The 17,996-nt window shown below is 37.1% G+C and overlaps 1 protein-coding gene across 5 annotated transcripts in view; it reads left to right on the top strand.

The window, feature by feature from the left end:
- The window catches only part of Myo9a (myosin IXA), a 188,958-nt gene that overhangs the window by 121,153 nt on the left and 49,809 nt on the right, over positions 1-17,996 (top strand). For 3 of the 5 annotated variants that reach the window (XM_038322373.1, XM_038322376.1, XM_038322377.1), the window contains 9 exons: positions 2,235-2,357; positions 3,577-3,657; positions 4,157-4,267; positions 6,753-6,875; positions 9,070-9,219; positions 10,365-10,684; positions 11,306-12,907; positions 16,172-16,253; positions 16,761-16,976. In XM_038322373.1, coding sequence (XP_038178301.1) covers positions 2,235-2,357; positions 3,577-3,657; positions 4,157-4,267; positions 6,753-6,875; positions 9,070-9,219; positions 10,365-10,684; positions 11,306-12,907; positions 16,172-16,253; positions 16,761-16,976 — 2,808 coding nt within the window. The remainder of the gene's footprint in view (positions 1-2,234; positions 2,358-3,576; positions 3,658-4,156; positions 4,268-6,752; positions 6,876-9,069; positions 9,220-10,364; positions 10,685-11,305; positions 12,908-16,171; positions 16,254-16,760; positions 16,977-17,996) is intronic. The other 2 variants (XM_038322375.1, XM_038322378.1) reach the window with 2 other exon arrangements.

Below are 17,996 nucleotides of genomic sequence, written 5' to 3' on the forward strand. Positions count from 1 at the left end.
GTGAACTTGAGAGATGGGTTTTATTGGGTTCAGCATTTCAGCATTAGTTGAGGCAGCATTAGATTTTGTCTCACAGCACCTGGGCAGCTTTCCTATAATAAGAGGTGTGCTGGGCCAACCAAGGTGCACTTTGTGTACCAATCACAGCACACCACCCTTACAAAGAAAAGTTTATGTGCACCAGTTGACACTTTTCATCTTTCCCATCAGTTAGAACAATTTAACTGCTGTTCCCTTGGAGCAATTGATCCCTCTCTGGATTAGGTTTAAATGTTGCAAGGTCTTCTACAATTCATTGAAATTTACTGTAGCTAACAGTCTCTGGTACAAGTTGTTTAAAATAGCCCCTAGCTAGGCTAAGCTTCCAGGAGCTGGAGTAGTCAGCTCCAGTCACTATCTGATTTTGCCTGATTGTCCTTGCAATGCTCAAAACAGGGCCATAGTGGCACTGGTTATTCTTTTGCTTAAGGCTTCCAGGGCATCAAAGAGAGTCCAACAGCTGCTAATCAAGGAGTCAGATTGCCCCTTCTCCCAATGCCAATACTTATTTAGATGAAAAGAACAGCAGGAGTGCTTGCAATAAAAACTTTAAAACCTTACTACTAGAATGATTTTTAACAGTGCTTAATGTATGCCTGGAGCTCCAGGGAAAGATGTATCTCTCATTTCTTTCGTAGTGCTGAGGTTTCATTGAATTTAGTCACATTATATGTCAGGTTTCAACTGGAGAGAATTGAGTAATTATTTTTAAAATTTCTAAAATAAGTATGCAAAAAGGTAATTAGTGGAGATGTTTTTTAAAGTAAAAAGAATGTAACTAGTTAAGACACATGACTATTTAAAGCCTAAAAAATCAAGAGTAGTAAAAAACATCACTGCAGAGTGAGCCCCAGTTGTAACCAGTAAGAAGAAGATGCTAGTGCACCCAACTGCTTATGGGTACTTCTATGTATTGTATAATGAGGGGATCACAAAGATAAACTGCATTTACTCTGTAGTAATTGTGAGAACACAGATGTCTTGTACTTTACCTCTGAACACTCAGAGATTGGTAATAGAGAAAGCGGAAAATGCCTTTGTGTGCATTTTGCCAAAAGAATAGAACTAGTAGCCAGAGCCTCTGCCTCAGTTGTACTTTTCCAGTTTCATACAGTATTTGACTGGCAAATTTAAGCCACTTCCAGAACTATAGATGCTTTAGTTTGTGAAATATAGTCTAATTTTTGGTTTTGTAGCTTTTGGAGGAAGAAGGGAGTAGAATGGTTAACTCGCATTTTTCATTTAATCTTATCATTCATGAAATGTTTGCATACCTAGTATTGGAAATGAATGCTCACAGTGTTGCACAAAGGAACACATGATCAAAGTGAAAGCAAAACTGTACCACACTTTTTATTTGGGGCCACCAACCAGCTCCCCCAAATCATGATACAGAGTCTAGTTTTGAATGGTTGGCCTTAGCTTAGCTCTTTTCTGGCTAGCTCCTTTAACTTAAATTAACCTTTTTGTCTTCATCTACCATTTTCCTCAGGGCTTTTTACTTTTATTTCTGTATATCTTACTTTTGCTGCTCCTGGTGACTGCTTAGCTTCTTGCTCCAGGTGTCACCCTCGTTGTCTCCTCCTCCTCTTTCTTTCCCTTCCTCCCTTGAGCCTAAATTCCTTCTCCTATTAATTTTCTCTCCCTGCCAGCCCCATCTATTTTTCCTGCCTAGCTATTGGCCATTCAACTCTTTATTAGATCAGTCAACGTCCTTAGGCAATCAAGGTGAAACAAATACAACACTTTACATAATTAAACAAATGCAGCATCAACAAAAGTAACACACTTTTATACAGTTAATGTACTGCAGCGAAAACAAATGTAACACATCTATACAGGGTTAAAATAATATTCTACAAGAGTAAGTCTTCAAGGTGATTGCTCTTTTTTGCAAAAAGGGTATGCCAGAAACCAAATCTAGCTAGTAACTAATTTTGCCAAAATGGCTTTATCTTTTAGACCTCATGTAGGTGGTGTCTCATCCTATTGAAGGGTACAGGGCTTCACACTCTGACATGATTGGCTTATTGACACAGAGGGAAAGGGGGAGAGCCCTTGTCAGACTAACCACCTTTGGTAGAATAAAATATTTCTCACAACTGGAAATAATGAAAAGTGGCTGATGATATTTTATCATATAAGTATGTGTGTATGTATATATATTATATATACAGATTCCCCCTTCTCTTTAGCACTTGCTGGAGGTAAATTCTTTGAAGCATCTGACAAGACTCACCCTACAGGATCGGATTACCAAATCCCTTCTTCATCTGCACAAGAAGAAGAAACCTCCCAGTATCAGTGCCCAGTTTCAGGTTATTACATTTTCTACTCATGATAAATACAGTCTGTTTCTTAAAGGTTGTTGTAGAAGGATCAAAGTAAGCTGAAGATCATTGATGTGATGTGATTCATTGCCTATGATGGCATAAATTGAGAGTACTTTTATTAGAAAAGGAGTTAGGTTGTATATCCAAGAATCAGAGGTTTTTCTTTAATAAAATAGAAAGTGAAGGATACATTTAATCCTAAGCAAAAAGAAAGAAGGAAAATTACAAAGATAAATAGAAGTCTGTGAAGCTATAAACAAGAGGGTCTGGAAAGAAGGTTTAAAGTGCAAATGTGCTTGCAGAGGATTTTAGTTGGGTTGCCAGCACCAATATAAAGGGTGTTTCACCTCCAGAGAATCTGATGCTTCAGGCCTTTGTGGGCCTCAGGACTCTAGTACACACACACACACACACACACACACACACACACACACACACACACACCTTTAAAAAAATCTTAAAAAGACCTGAAGACTATTGAAGGAGAAGGAGATTAATTAAAACAAAAGCTCTGGTTCTTTGAGCATAAAAAAAAAACTGATACTCCTCTATGCAGACTAATTGGGATATATATAAAACTAAGTATAGAAGAGAGAATATCACTACACAGTTTACAAACATTAAAATTCATTTAAGGTAGTAGTTCTTTTCTGAGTGATTTCTAAAACTGACAAGAATGTAAGAATATCAATGCAGGGCATGGTGACATATGTTTGTAATCACAGTACTCAGAAGGCTGACATAGGAACATCACAAGTTAAGGTCAGCCTGAGCTTCACAGCTTGTTATAGGCCAGCCTTGAACAAATATAAAGGTCCTATCTCAAAACAAACAGGAAAAAAGAAAAGGAAAAAAAAGCAAGACTACCTTGCTTTTGTTTTTTTTTTATAAAAAAATACATTTGAATATTGTTATTTAATGAAATGTAAATAGTGAAAAATCATTCTCTAAAGAGTATTCTAAGATGCATCTGCAATAATGAATATTGCCAGGGCCTCAGCTTTAAGATTAAGTTTAAAGTGCATTCCTTATCCTCAGCAAATTCTTGATTTAACCAGAATGGGAATGTATACAGTTTCCTTTTTAGAAACAAACCCTGTATGTATAGAAGGTTGTTTCCATATTTTGCCACACTTGTTTATATTTATAAGTCACTTGTCAGCTTCTAAGTAAAAGCATACTAATGACACTACTTTTATTGCAGGCCTCCTTAAGCAAGCTGATGGAGACACTTGATCAAGCAGAACCATATTTTGTAAAATGTATTCGCTCCAATGCAGAAAAGGTAAAAGTATTCTGTATAAGACAGCACATCACTCAGGTTACTTCATAACAAAGCTCGAATTACATTAAAAGGGAATAGAGAGGAATTTTGCATAGTTTTTATATGGAAATTTATATTTCATAAATATTACTTATAGCTAGTCTTTTAATTTTCATATTACCCATCTGTAAGGTGTTTGTGGATTTGATTCAACATGTACTAGAATCTCCGGGATAAGTATTAGCAGCCCTTGAAATTCCATTAGAAGAAAAAAGATTTTTTTTCTCTGAAAATTGTATTACTATTAATACTAGTTAACCTCTTCTGTTTAGATATTATTTAGCATTTTCGTGGTTAGAAATTTTTACCCTTAATCTTTTCTATCTTAGTGCCCTTATTTATAGTTTATTGAAAGATAATGTGTAGATATGTTTGTCAGTTGGATACTCAAAAGTCAGCTGTACTTTTAAGACAAATCCGAATTTGGAGATCTATTAACCTTTTTCTTTCTTTGTTTTAGCTGCCCTTAAGATTCAATGATGCTTTGGTACTAAGACAGCTTCGGTACACTGGAATGCTGGAGACAGTTCGAATTCGTCAATCAGGATATAGCTCCAAGTATTCTTTCCAGGTTATATACTTTATATTTAAATATATGATGTATATTCATATCAAGTGAATTTGTACCACAAATTCCAATTGTTCTTTTTTTTAAGACAAGGTTTTTTTTTTTTTTTTAAATTTTATATGCATTGGTGTTTTGCCATGGGGGTCAGGCTCCTAGAACTATAGTTACAGACAGTTGTGAGCTGCCTTGTGGGTGCTGGAATTGAACCCGGGTCCTCTGGAAGAGCAATCAGTGTTCTTAACCACTGAGCCATCTCTCCAACCCCCAATTGTTCTTAATAAAAAATCCAGTCAGATATTAGAGGGTGAAAACTGAGAGATCAGAGAGGCAGTGCAGCCAGCCACTAGAGAGACCTGTTACCTCTACCAAATCCTCAGACCAAAAGAGCAATCTTGACCTCAAACTGCCTCCTTAGACTGTATCCTCAGACCGTATCTGTTGCCACAAACCTCAGACTGCACTGAGTTCTTGTCTCCTCCCACTTTATAGTTCTCTCTCCACTCAACAATATCCCTTCCTGTCTCCAACCCCTTTAATGCTGGGATTAAAGGCATGTGACTCCCATGTACTGGGATCAAAGGTGTAAGTCAACATCACCTGGCTCTTTGAGATTGGATCAGTCTAGTATAGCCCAGGGTGGCCTTGAACTCACAGAGATCCGTCTTCCTCTGTCTCAAATTCTGGGATTAAAAGTGTGTACCACCACTCCTTGGCCTCTAGTGGCTTAACTCTATACTTTGATCTTCAGGTAAGCTTTATTTGCAAAAACACAAAATATTAATCAAACAAATTATTTCTACATATTTTACTTATTATATACCTGTGTAACAGCCCTGGCTGTTCTGAAACTTGTTTTGTAGACCACGCTCTCTCGGAGATTCACCTGCTTCTGCCATATGAGTGCTGGGATTAAAGGTGTGAGCCACCATGCCTGGCTCATTTTTTAATTTTACCATTTTTAAACAAAGTTGAAAAAGCGTTAAGAGAATACTCATTTTTTTGGAAGTGCAGCAGTCTTGTTGAGTATGCTGTGATACAGTATGTGACTATTCCTATTTGTCTATTCTCATTTGATAAAAATGTTTGCTAAACCAGGTGATACACTTGGGAAGCAGAGGCAAGTGACTCTCTGTGAGTTCAAGGCCAGCCTGGTCTACAGGAGCTAGTCCAGGACAGGCTCCAAAACCCTGTCCAAAAAAAGAAAAAAGTATTTGCTGATGCTAAGTTTGACTATAGTTTAGCAATTTCCACACTGATTTTTTTTTCCAGTAATTGAAATAATTCAATCAGAATGATCTTGTCAGATAAAAAGGTTCCAATTGGTTTTTCCATAAATTTTCTTAGAAAGACTTCTTACATAGAAGACTTCTAGAATGTTACTCAGCAATCATTATCAGATATACTGCTATGTTTGTAAAAATTATATTGGAAACTTTCAGGAACTAAGCAGTTTTGTTGTATGTAAAGAGAAAACCTGATTCTCATTTGTATGTTCCAAAAGCTGCTTTATTTCCTTTCCCTCCTTGCTGGATTTCAGGTTCTTGCTAAATGATTTTTATTTGGTCTTTGGTATGGCTTTCTCAAAAAGAATAATTAAATTCTTTTTCTTTCTTTCTTTCTTTCTTTCTTTCTTTCTTTCTTTCTTTCTTTCTTTCCTTCTTTCTTTTTCTTTCTTTTTCTTTCTCTAAATTCAGTTTTCATTTGATAACATGTTTCAGACTCAGTATCTTTCCTCTTACTATGTTTTGAAACTATTTTTAAGAGATACTTTCATTTTTATTTTATGTTTATGATTGTTTTACCTGCATGTATGTCTATGTGCCATGTGAGTACAGTGTCTTTGGAGGCCTAAAGCAGGTATTGTATTCTCCTGAATGAGTTACAGATGGCTGTTAGCAGGCATTTGGACACTTGGAATTTAGCCTAAACCTTTGGAAGAGCTTTCAGTGCTGAGCCATGTCTTCTGCATCTCCTATTTATAATAAAGTAACAAATAGTTTTTTTTGTTTCATCCTACTTTTTATTAATAAGTTTTTTCTTTGACCATTTCATACATGTATATAATAAATTCTCGTAACTCTCATACCCATTCTCATTTTTCTACCCCTGCCAGTTTGCTACCTTCCACTTTTAAAAGAATGAGAAAGGCGGGGCAGTGCTAGCACACGCCTTTAATCCCAGCACTCAGGAGGCAGAGGCAGGTGGATCTCTGTGAGTTCGAGGCCAACCTGGTCTACAGAGCTAGTTCCAGGACAGGCTCAAATGCTACAGAGAAACCCTGTCTTGAAAAACAAAGAAAAAAAGTTGGGGGAAGCATGCCCTAGAGTACCTTCACTCATGTAGCCCCTGCCCTCTTCCACTGCCTTGCTTTAAAAACTTTTTTTTATTTATTTATTAAAAGACTGAGAAACCCCTTATTGTTAGTTTAGGGTTTAAAATTCATCTAGTTCTTTTGTGGTTTGATAATCATTTTCTTTTCACTTTTTAGGATTTTGTGAGTCACTTTCATGTACTTCTTCCCCGAAATATTATCCCTTCTAAATTTAACATTCAAGATTTCTTCAGGAAAATAAATATTAATCCTGATAATTACCAAGTTGGAAAAACGATGGTAAGTATATAGAGCCTTAGTCAAAATTGAGTGCATTTTATATTTTCATAATACCTTCTTTGTCATGAGTTTTACGAAAAGATAGTATGTATCAAATATTACAAGCAAATTGATTAAGCTAGGTGGCTTTAAATTTATGCTTTTATTTATTTGTATGTATATGTATGTGTATGGGCACAGATGTGCCATGGCATGAGTGTGGCGGTCAGAGGAAAACTTGTGAACTTGATTCTCTCCCTTTACCATGTGGATCCCAGCGATGAGTCTTAAGTTGTCAGGCTTAGTGATAAGTACCTTTACCCACTATACTATCTCGTTGGCCCCAAAATTTTATTATTTTTATTATTATTCTTGTTATTGTATTTGTATATGAGCAATGTATGAATGCTAGTGCACCCATGCAAGACAGTTTTCAAGAGTTTGTTGTCCTTTTGTCTTAGGTTTGTAAGACAAAACTCAGGTTCTTATGCTTACATACCAAGCACTTTTACCCAGCAACCCTCTTAACCCTCGTATCTGACCATAGGGCCTTTTCTTTTTTAATGACTTAGTAGTAAAGGTGCTTGCCATCATGTCTGATGACCTGAGTTTAATCTCAATCCATGTGGTAGGTAGAAGAGAACTGACTTCTACAATTGTTACCTGACCTACCCACCCCCACAACCTAAAATAAAATGTTGTAATCGGTACTAATCATAGAATTCCTGGTCGATGTTCTATTTCTAATTACAACTTCAGCTGTAATTCAAACCATCTCTGAATAAGATATTCTATTGTAATGACCAACTTAGCTTGTCTACAGTAACATCATCCAGATTTTTCTACTGCCCTGTTCAGCTATTTGTTACCTATTATTTATATTCCTTCATTTTGTTCCTCCTAGGAACTCTCTGTAGGCTAGCTTGGTCTACAGAGCAAGTTCCAGGACAGCCAAGACTACATAGAGAAACCCTGTCTCAAAAAACAGGAAAAAAAAAAGATGATTTCGTATCTCAGCCCATTTCTCCATTCCTGATTCCATTTTGTTTCTGATCCATAGCTCTTTTCCTCTGTGTCATTTAAATGTGTCACTTTCTTTTTATTGACTTCATGTCAGGTATTTTCCCAATAGACTCCTCATTAAGTTTATATTATCTTCCTCACGCACACTGTCTGACCCTCCATATTGTCTTGGAAATAGTACTACATACCTGTAGTCCCAGCACTAGAAAGCAGTGCCAGAAGACTCACTCATTCAAGATTGTTTTCAGCTACATAGAAGTTTAAGGCCAACCTGGGCTACATGAGCATCTGTCACAAAATACAAGACAAACAAAATCCACTTCCATATTGTAGCTTCATAATATTTAACAGTACTTTTTGAAGACTAATTCAGTTATTCAGTTGTCTCATGTGCTTTAGTTTTTCTAACTAGTTAGAAACTTTTAGTTTTTCCAATCCTTTTATTCCTCAGGTAAGATCTTTTGTCTCCATCCCATAGTAGTTTAATCTTTAACTCTTGATATATCTGCCCACTCCTAAAGATAAACCATAAGTTCTATTTCAAAGAGATATGTCTATTTTATACTTACTTTTGACTCTGGGAATGAAGAAGCTTTTAGTGCACTTTAGATGTCAAATAGATGGTTACTGTTGGTTCCTTCAGGTTGTACTCACTTTTTAAGATCAGCGGTTATTAGTTTTTCCCCATTCCAAAATTTTAAAAAATTGTGACGTGTTGACTAGTGGAGTACTGATCTTTTACAGCAGTGACTTTTCCGGATGAGAAGCAGCAATGTAGCGGGGTGTTTGACAATGAAATCTGGTACATTTTCTAACTTTCTCCATCTCCTCTCTCATGTACTCGTATCTTTTTTCAGTTTGAAAATGATTACTTTAGTTCAGGTGATAGAACTATTTTTGGTTTTCTGAGACAGGGGTTCTCTGTGTAGTCCTAGCTGTCCTGCAACTAGTGCTTGTCAACCAGGCTGGCCTTGAACTCAGAGATCTGCTTGTCTCTGCCTTTCTAGTGCTATGATTAAAGACCTGCACCACCACGGCCCAGTGTGATAGAACTATTTATCAGTACTTTATTTGCATGTCTGCCATTATATGTGTCTTTTTTTGAAAGAGTAGCTTACCTCAGAAACAATAATTCATGAATAGTGTTCATTTCTTCTTAAGCTTTATCCTTTGTTTTTCTTCCTTCTCAAAGGTTTTCCTAAAGGAACATGAACGACAGCACTTACAAGATCTGCTTCACCAGGAAGTGCTTCGCAGAATTGTACTATTGCAGCGGTGGTTTAGGGTCTTGCTCTCTAGGCAACACTTCCTCCATTTGAGACAGGCGTCTGTTATTATTCAGGTGGGATGAGACTAGGATTCTTTGTGTAAGAGTGAGTTTGGCCTCATTTAGTAACCAGAACCATTTTACTGTGAAGCATTGAAATAATAATGAAACTTCAGAGACAAGAATGAATTATAATCATTTCTTAAATGCGTGTGACACCCAATAGATTACCTTGAAACAGCAGGTAACACCTTGGGATTTAAAGGCCAGCCTGCCAGCTTGTCTACGTAGAATTCCAGAACAGTCAGAGCTACAATAGAGAGACCCTGTCAAAAATAAATGAATGGATAAATGAATGAATGAGAAAATAGAACTAATTAATCTATAGAACCTGAAAACATCTAAAAAATTTAAATTGTATAATTAACCTCAGCTAGGTTATATTATTTAAAATAGCTGTGGTGGGGCTGTTATCAAGACAGGGTTTCTCTAAGTAGTTTTAAAGCCAGTTCTAGAACTCGCTCTGTAGATCAGGATGGCCTCAAATTTAAAATAGCTGTTTTTGATAAGCAAAAAAGTTTTTTATTTCTTTTATAAAAAAACCAATTTTTTACTTATTAGCTTACATTTGCAGTATTATTGGATAATGGCCTTACCTGAAGTTTTTTACTTTATCATCAACCACTACTATATGAAATTTTTTTACCCTTGATGAATTTTCTCAGAGGCCATTCCACTCTCTTAGTTTCTTTTTGTCATCAACTTTAATAGCATTGATTTAGTGCTTAGCATAAAGGGCCTCCATCAACTTGGCATATATAGGCTCATAGTTGGGTGAAAGTCCACAAAGATGGGCATGACACTTGCTTAAGGCTTTGACAACTTTGTGAATTCACCTGTTAAGTCATTGTGGTCTTAGAAGAGGTGAGCTTCAACACCTCTTGTAAAGTAGTGTCAATTTTCATTACACCTGCAGCAGCAGTACCTTTTGTGGGCACAGCAACAGCTTGCAGGTGAGACCAAACTCAGACCGACCAGAACATCAACACAACTCAGTGGCAGCATAGAAAGAGTTAATATTATAATAATATTATTATTATTAACCACCAACAAGTTAGTTGCTTATATGCTTAAAGTGCTAATGACATAGAAATTTAGCCTTTTTTACCTATTCTATGAAATGAGTGATAACTTGACAGACATTTTCTCATTTCCTTTAGCGTTTCTGGAGGAATTACCTAAGTCAGAAGCATGTCAGAAATGCGACTGTGAAGAAAGATGCTTTGATTATGGCTAGTGCAGCATCCCTTCTCCAAGCTTCCTGGCGTGCTCACTTAGAGAGACAGCGATACTTGGAGTTACGAGCTGCAGCTGTCATTATCCAGCAAAGATGGAGGGAACTATGTAGATGCCGACACAGGGCTGCTACCTGTATACAGGCAAGGTGGAGGAGCTACAGACAAAGTAAGAAGTACAATGAACAAAGGAACAAAATTATCCTTTTACAGTCAACATATAGAGGATTCAGAGCAAGACAAAGGTAATCTATGTTAATGAAGCAGTTGATTCTTCTGTTTTTATAGGTCCTTTATTTAAACCTTTGCTTTAATACTTTAGTTATTACCTATTTTTTTTTAATCACTAGACTGTGATAAATTTCTACCAGTTTTTACCTGCAATGTCTGGGCTATAGCAGAAGTTAAATAAATGTTCATTGAATTAAGTCAAGTTGGAAACCTCCATAACTTGTGGTTATAACTGCTAGGAAAAAATAAAAACTTGGACATATGGTTTAATCTTATAAATTTGGAAATATTCACCTCCTTTTTTTTTAACCTTGGGAACATTGATCTCTGTTGTACTAAATTAAAGTCACACTATTGATGGATCTTTAGTTCAGTTAACATTTTGTTGAGGCTATCCAGATAGGAATTACTCGTATAAAGAAGATAATTCAACCTAGTATAATCAAGTTAGTTTTTGTAGGTGAATACAGTGGTACATTCTAGTCCTAGCTAAATAGGGGACTGAAGTCAGGAAGATTACATTGAGCCTGCAGTTTAAGGTCAACTTTGAACATAATTAAGGATAGCAAGGTTCTATCTATTAAAAAATTATAGTAAATTAAATTCTCTAATCCACTTTGTCTATTTTTGTATAGATATAAAGCTTTAAAAGAGCAAAGGCTGAAAGAAGCAGAACTAGAGCATGGATTGGTGCATATCAAGGCCTGTGGAACTCTAGAAATTCAGGGTTCAGACCCTTCTGAGTGGGAGGATTGTTCTTTTGACAACAGAGTGAAAGCCATAGAGGAATGTAAATCTGTGATAGAGAGTAATCGAATTAGCCGTGAAAGTTCCATGGATTTCTCAAAGGAGTCTCCAGACAAGCAGCATGAGAGAGGCAGAAGCCGAAGTGGTACAGACTTGCAGGAAGAAGTGATTGTAAGACAGAGACCCAAGTCCTTGGAGGATCTCCATCAGAAAAAAGTAGGTAGAGCCAAAAGAGAAAGTCGGAGAATGAGAGAATTAGAGCAAGCTATATTTAGCTTAGAATTGCTGAAAGTTCGTTCTCTTGGTGGGGTGTCTCCTTCAGAGGAACGTAGATGGTCTTCAGAACTGGCGCCTGAAGGTCTGCAGTCTCCACAGGGTACACCTGATAGTGAGAGTTCACAAGGAAGCTTAGAACTTCTGACTTGTGAGGAGAGCCAACAGAGCAAACCAGAGTCCCTCATTTTAGATGAGGGAGAATTGAAGATTTCATCACCCAATATATCTCCTAATCCAAAATTCCATTCACAAGACAATGTCCTCAGTGCCTCAAGGGAGACTAGCTCTACATTGACTAGAAAAGGAGCATCTTGTGACTCAGAGCATTTGAAGAATGGGACTGCTAAGGAAAAGCTGGTCTGTTGTTCTGAACCTATCACCTGTAAACCCCAACTGAGAGACTCTTTTGTTTCAAGTAGTCTACCTACATTTTTTTATATTCCCCATCAAGAACCTCTAAAAACAAGTTCCCAACAAGACACAAGTATCCAAAGAAACAAACTGCTGGAAAGAGAAGCCACTTTGAATACAGCTATTACTTTAGATATCAACAGGGAAGCCAGGAAGTGTCAGTTCTCAGGAGATCAAGTGATTCCTTTGAATACAGATGCTTCGTGTACTGTGCTTAAGAAGTTGGAAAAGCTGAATACTGAAAAGGAGAAAAGGCAAAAGCTGTTACAGCAGCAGAATGAAAAAGAAATGATGGAACAGATTCGTCAACAGACAGATATTTTAGAGAAGGAACGTAAAGCCTTCAAGACAGTTGAACAGGCACGCACTGAGGAATCTCTCTTGGCACCATCCTTTTATCAGCCAAGACAAAGAGTAGAGAGGCCATCTTCTCTGCATATCCAAAATACCCTAAGTGAGGGAGAAGCTGGTGTACTAGGTTCCCCATCAGCAGTCACTAAAAGAGATACAACTCTTGCCACAAAAGATAGTTCCTCCATTCATTTATCTCCGAAAGACCGACCTGTCACTCTCTTCTTTGAAAGAAAAGGAAGCCCATGCCAATCAAAGACTGCCAGGGAATTACCCAAGACAGAAAGAATAGGCACCCAACATGTTGCCTGTAAACTCTCTAATAATCGCATTACAGAAAGAGAACACTATAGGTCAACTCACTCTTATGGCCACAGACCTGATGACCCTTCCAGAGGGGGAAATTCAAGAGCCATTTTCTTCACACCAAAAGACAATATGATTATTCCACTGTAAGTAAAATTTGTATTTTATATGTTAAGTAGGAAGTTTCCTAGGGTAGTTTGTTGAAGCGCTTTTTTTGTGTGTTCCACTCTTGTCTATATGCATGCTACACTATCTAATCTGTAGGAATCGTTGAGTGTAGATAGCACATTTCTTTTTATTCTTCCTCATTAATTGAAAAGCATTTGTAAAGGGCAATATGGTGCTTGTCAATGTTCCAGGCATTCAGCATGTGCTGGTCGATGTAGAGCTATAAAGTGGAGTGATTCAATCTGGTTATTTTCAAGACTTTTCAGAACATGTTTTGTCACAGCTATTGGCCCTATTTATGGTCTTCATTAATATCTTTTATCATAAAATTTAAGTGTATTATATAGTAATATTAGTTGTATAAAAGTTGTTATCAACAGGTCTTTTATATCTTTAGTACTAAAACTCACTCACTAAACAGCTTTTCCCCCAGTTGCTGGCTGCTATCTTCTACTTTATAGGGTTTATGCTGGGATTAAAAGCATGTGCCACCACTATCCAGTTAGAGTTTTGTTTTGTTTTGCTTTGTTTTTCTGTATTTTTGAAACAGTATCTTACCCTGTAGCCCACACTGGCCTGGAACTCACTATGTGGACCAGGCTGATCTTAAACTCACAGAAATCTGCCTGCCACCTGGGACTGCTAAAGCCATGCACCACTCTGCCCAAATCTGTCTTATGTTTCTGAGGGTCAGTCTGCTTTAGGCATCTATTTTAAGTGGGAAGTTTTTTTTTTTATTTTATAATTTAGGCGTTTCCTTTAAGTGATGATAACCACAAGGAAAGAATTTTTATTTATTTATTTATTTATTTATTTATTTATTTATTTATTTATTCATTTATTATGTATACAGTATTCTGTCTGTGTGTATGCCTGCAGGCCAGAAGAGGGCACCAGACCCCATTACAGATGGTTGTGAGCCACCATGTGCTTGCTGAGATTTGAACTCAGGACCTTTGGAAGAGCAGGCAATGCTCTTAACCTCTGAGCCATCTCTCCAGCCCCCAAGGAAAGAATTTTTAACTCATGGCAGACATGAAGAACTGTTTTCTGATTTAGGGTTTTTATTATTATTTTTTTGGTGTTATTTTTGTTTTGTTTAATTCTAATGCTTGGAATCAAACCTGGAGCATCATACTTCCTTATTAAGCTTCAGATTTAACACAGCTAGTACTCACTGAGTCATCTCTCCAGTCCAAGATAACTTTTTTTTGAGGGGGGGGGGTTTCAAGACAGGGTTTCTCTGTAGTTTTGGAGCCTGTCCTGGAACTAGCTTTTGTAGACCAGGCTGGCCTTGAACTCAAAAAGATCTGCCTGCCTCTTCCTTCCCAGTGCTGGGATTAAAGGCTTGCCACCACCCAGCTCCAAGATAACTTCTTATAACCCCTTATGAAAGTAAAATATTTCTAATGGAAAAGTGTCTAGCTTATCAGCTAATTTTATAAGTTATTGTCTATTTTGAAGTAGTCTGATGATAGTAGTTAAGTCATGATTCCCAAGGATTTTATAGTCTAAGGATGAATTTTAAAACCCATAATACTAATTAATCAAAATAATTAGTGCCACGAAAATCTAGTTACTGTTCAAATTTTCTTCAGATTCTGACACTCTATTTCTACATAGAATTTTAATAAAGCAGTTCTATCCCTGAATTTTTCAGATAAAATTAAGTGTTCACAATCCAACTCTAATTCTAGAGTCTGTATTGTTTGTAGAATACTTTGTTTTGCTTAATAACAATTTATGTCCTGCTATTGTTAGTATTATTCTACATTGCCTCAAGTGTTAAAGTTAAGGTAGTGGATGAAAATTTAGAAGAGTTTAAGAAGTGATTTTTCCCCCCTAACCAATAGGAACCATCCCAAAGTAAAATAAGATCCTTATTATCATCGTATAAAATGATTATATAAAAAGCCTGTTTAAAACAAGTATCTTAAGGATGTGAGAGGTTTGGAATTTTTATTTTCTCATTGAATTCACTTTGGTTCTTTTTTGTTTGTTTTGTTTTTCGAGATAGGATATCTTTATGTAACAGCTCTGGCTATCCTAGAACTCCTTCATTGGTCAGGTTGTCCTTGAATTTATAGAGATCCACCTGCCTCTGCCTCAGGAGAGCTGGGTTAAAGGCGTGTGCCACCACTGCCTGGTTTGCCTTGGTTCTTAACTAGTTTTGTTGCTGCCTTTCTTAAACATAGCCTACCATAGTGTAATGTACCCAATGATTATCACCACAGTGGCCTCTAGGAACTCACCATGCATGTAGATTCCTTTTTTTTTTTTTTAAAAAAAAAAAAACCTTATTTTTATTTTGTGCCCGTTGTTGTTTCCTGCATATATATCTATGTGAGGGTGTTGGATCCTGGAATTATAGACAATTGTGAACTGCCATGTGGGTGCTGGGAAGTGAACCCAGGTCTCCTGGAAGAGAAGTCAGTGCTCTTAACTGCTGAACCATCTCTCTAGCCCCGCATGTAGATTCTTGAATATAGTATTGATTATGTAAGAACAAGAAATCTAGAAACTTGAGAGGTAGTTCAGTGGATAAGAACATTTGTTGCACAAGCATGAAGACATGAGTTTGGATCTCCAGCACCCACTTTAAAGCTGAGTGTGGCTGCACACATCTGTAGCCCTCTTTTTGGGGGCCAGAAGCATTGAGACCAGGAAGTATGAACATTACTGGAGAATACTGGCCAGTCAGTGTGGCCAAAAATGTAAGATCCGGGTTCAGTGAGAGATCATTTCTAATGATGACAAGGCAGATAATAACACAGCAGGACTTCGAGTGTTGTCCTCTGGCTTCCACAGGATAGCATACAGATGTGCAACTGCCTATATACATGCATGAGCACACATCTGCATACAAAACTACACACACATGCACAGTTAAAGACTATGAGGATGAAGAGACTATGAAGATTAATATAATAAATCCAATTTTGGAATTGACTAAGATATGGAATTATAGAATTTTGTAGGCTTCTTTGACTTGTCCTGTTCTGTTAAATTATAATTCACAACTGGGTGTGTTGTCACACACCTTTAATCCTGACACTAAATAGACAGAGGCAGGCAGATTTCTGTGAGCCTAAGGGAAGCCTGATCTGCTTGTTGAGTTCCAGTGTAGCCAGAGCTACATAGAGAGACAGTTTCAAAAAACAAAATTCTTAATATACTTTAGGACTACTTCAATAGAATATCAGCTAGAAATTGAAATGTGATCCTGTTTATTTTATTTAAAGTGTACACAGTGGAAATCCTCAAGTTCACAAACAAGATGAACCAGCTTTGAAATCTAAATTTGCAGGGCCGGGCCAACGAGAGGTAAGTATTGGATCTTGTTTATCTTTTAATTAAGATAGCTGTACCTTATTTTTGAGGTTACTATTCTTGTAGGTAGAACACCATATCTGCCTGTTTATTCCCAGGTGAATTTAGAGAAAGAAGCTATATAAACTAAGCCTTTTATAACTAGGAAGGTATGTACTAGGCAAGGAATGGTGCCTAAAAATATAAATGGTATGAAAAAGAAAAGTCACTAAGACAAAAAAAGGACAGTTTGTTCAGGTGACTTTGGTGAGACCTGTGGCAGTGAAGGGTGACTTAGTTCCCTATGGAGAATAGTGCAGACTTAGCTTCCATCGTTATCTGTTGTTCACAGTAATGTGTATGGATTCTCTTTGGTCGTCCCTGTTACTTCTGCTAATGAACAGGGCATGGTTGGGGTGGAGGGAAGTTTCCAGACTTTCATGAGCCCTCTTTCATTGGCATCTTCTCCCAAATTACAAAGACAAAACATTGTTGTGTTATTTGTTTTATCATTTGGTCAAGCAGGTTGCCAGACCGGCCCATAAAAAGAAAGCTCGAATGGCGCGGACGCGCTCCGATTTCTTGACTAGAGGTACTTTTCCCGATGGGGAGGGGGATACAGAGGAAGATGATTACGATGACATTATTGAGCCCCTTCTCTCCCTTGACCAAGCTTCTCACTCTGAGCTAGGGCCTGTATCCAGCCTGGGTCAGGCCTCTCACAGTGACTCCGAAATGGTAATTTTTGCAGCAATAAGAAAAACAGCAAGCAGATCTTCTCTGAGTAGTCCTTGCTAATCTAAAGCTAACCTTCACAGCTTTTTTCCATTTAATGGCTTGTACATGAGAAGCCTCAGTGAACACAGCCGAAAGCTAAGTCTAATAGTACTCAAATAAAGGCACTTTAACTGTACATAGCAAGTGATGATTCATGCAAAAGTAGGATTTAAATTAGTACTGACATAGAAATGTTGATTATTATACCTTAAAGGGTCTAGAGTAGGAATCCTTAGTTTTATTTTTGCTTTTGTAAAGGCACAGATAATAAATATTGTAGACTTTGTAGATCATAATCTCTGTTGCTTGCAGCATCTAACTTGACCGCTACCATGTAAAAGCAATCACAGACAACAAGATAAAAATGGGAAGATTTTTCTAGTAAATATGCAGAACCAGGCAATGAACTGTGTTTTACTTCCTGGTCACAGTTTATTGACCTGGTATATAAAGTAAGATACCTTTTAAATAAATTCAGACTTTAACTGAAAGATTATTCACTTAAAAATTAGGGGTACGGGAGCCTTTAAAGCTGCTACCCTCTCCTTTATGTTCAGTTATAGAAAAGATACATGTATTTTATAAATTTTAATTAGGTGCGGTGGAACACCGTTATCTCAAATTCGAGGCCAGCTTGAACTGTATTGTGTGACCATGTCTCCAAAAAACAAAAATTAAGATTTGTTGGTCACGCATTTAGAAGGCTGAGGCATGAGAATTGACATAGTTTATGCCAACACAATCTTACATAGTTGAAGGCCAGGCTAGACTAGAAAGTAAAACCCTGTCTTAAAAACACTAAAGGAAACAAGCATATGCAAGTAAGACTCTCAACTGATCTCCAGCAAAGCCCAGACGTCAGTAATTTAATGAACAAAATGTGTCATCCTGGAGCAATCCAGCCAAGTAGAAGGCTATGTATGGTGTGAATTTGTATTAACCAGAAATTATAACATTGGAGTTGTTTGATTTACTATACTT

This window comes from Arvicola amphibius, chromosome 3, assembly GCF_903992535.2.
Source record: "Arvicola amphibius chromosome 3, mArvAmp1.2, whole genome shotgun sequence".
Lineage (NCBI taxonomy): Eukaryota > Metazoa > Chordata > Mammalia > Rodentia > Cricetidae > Arvicola > Arvicola amphibius.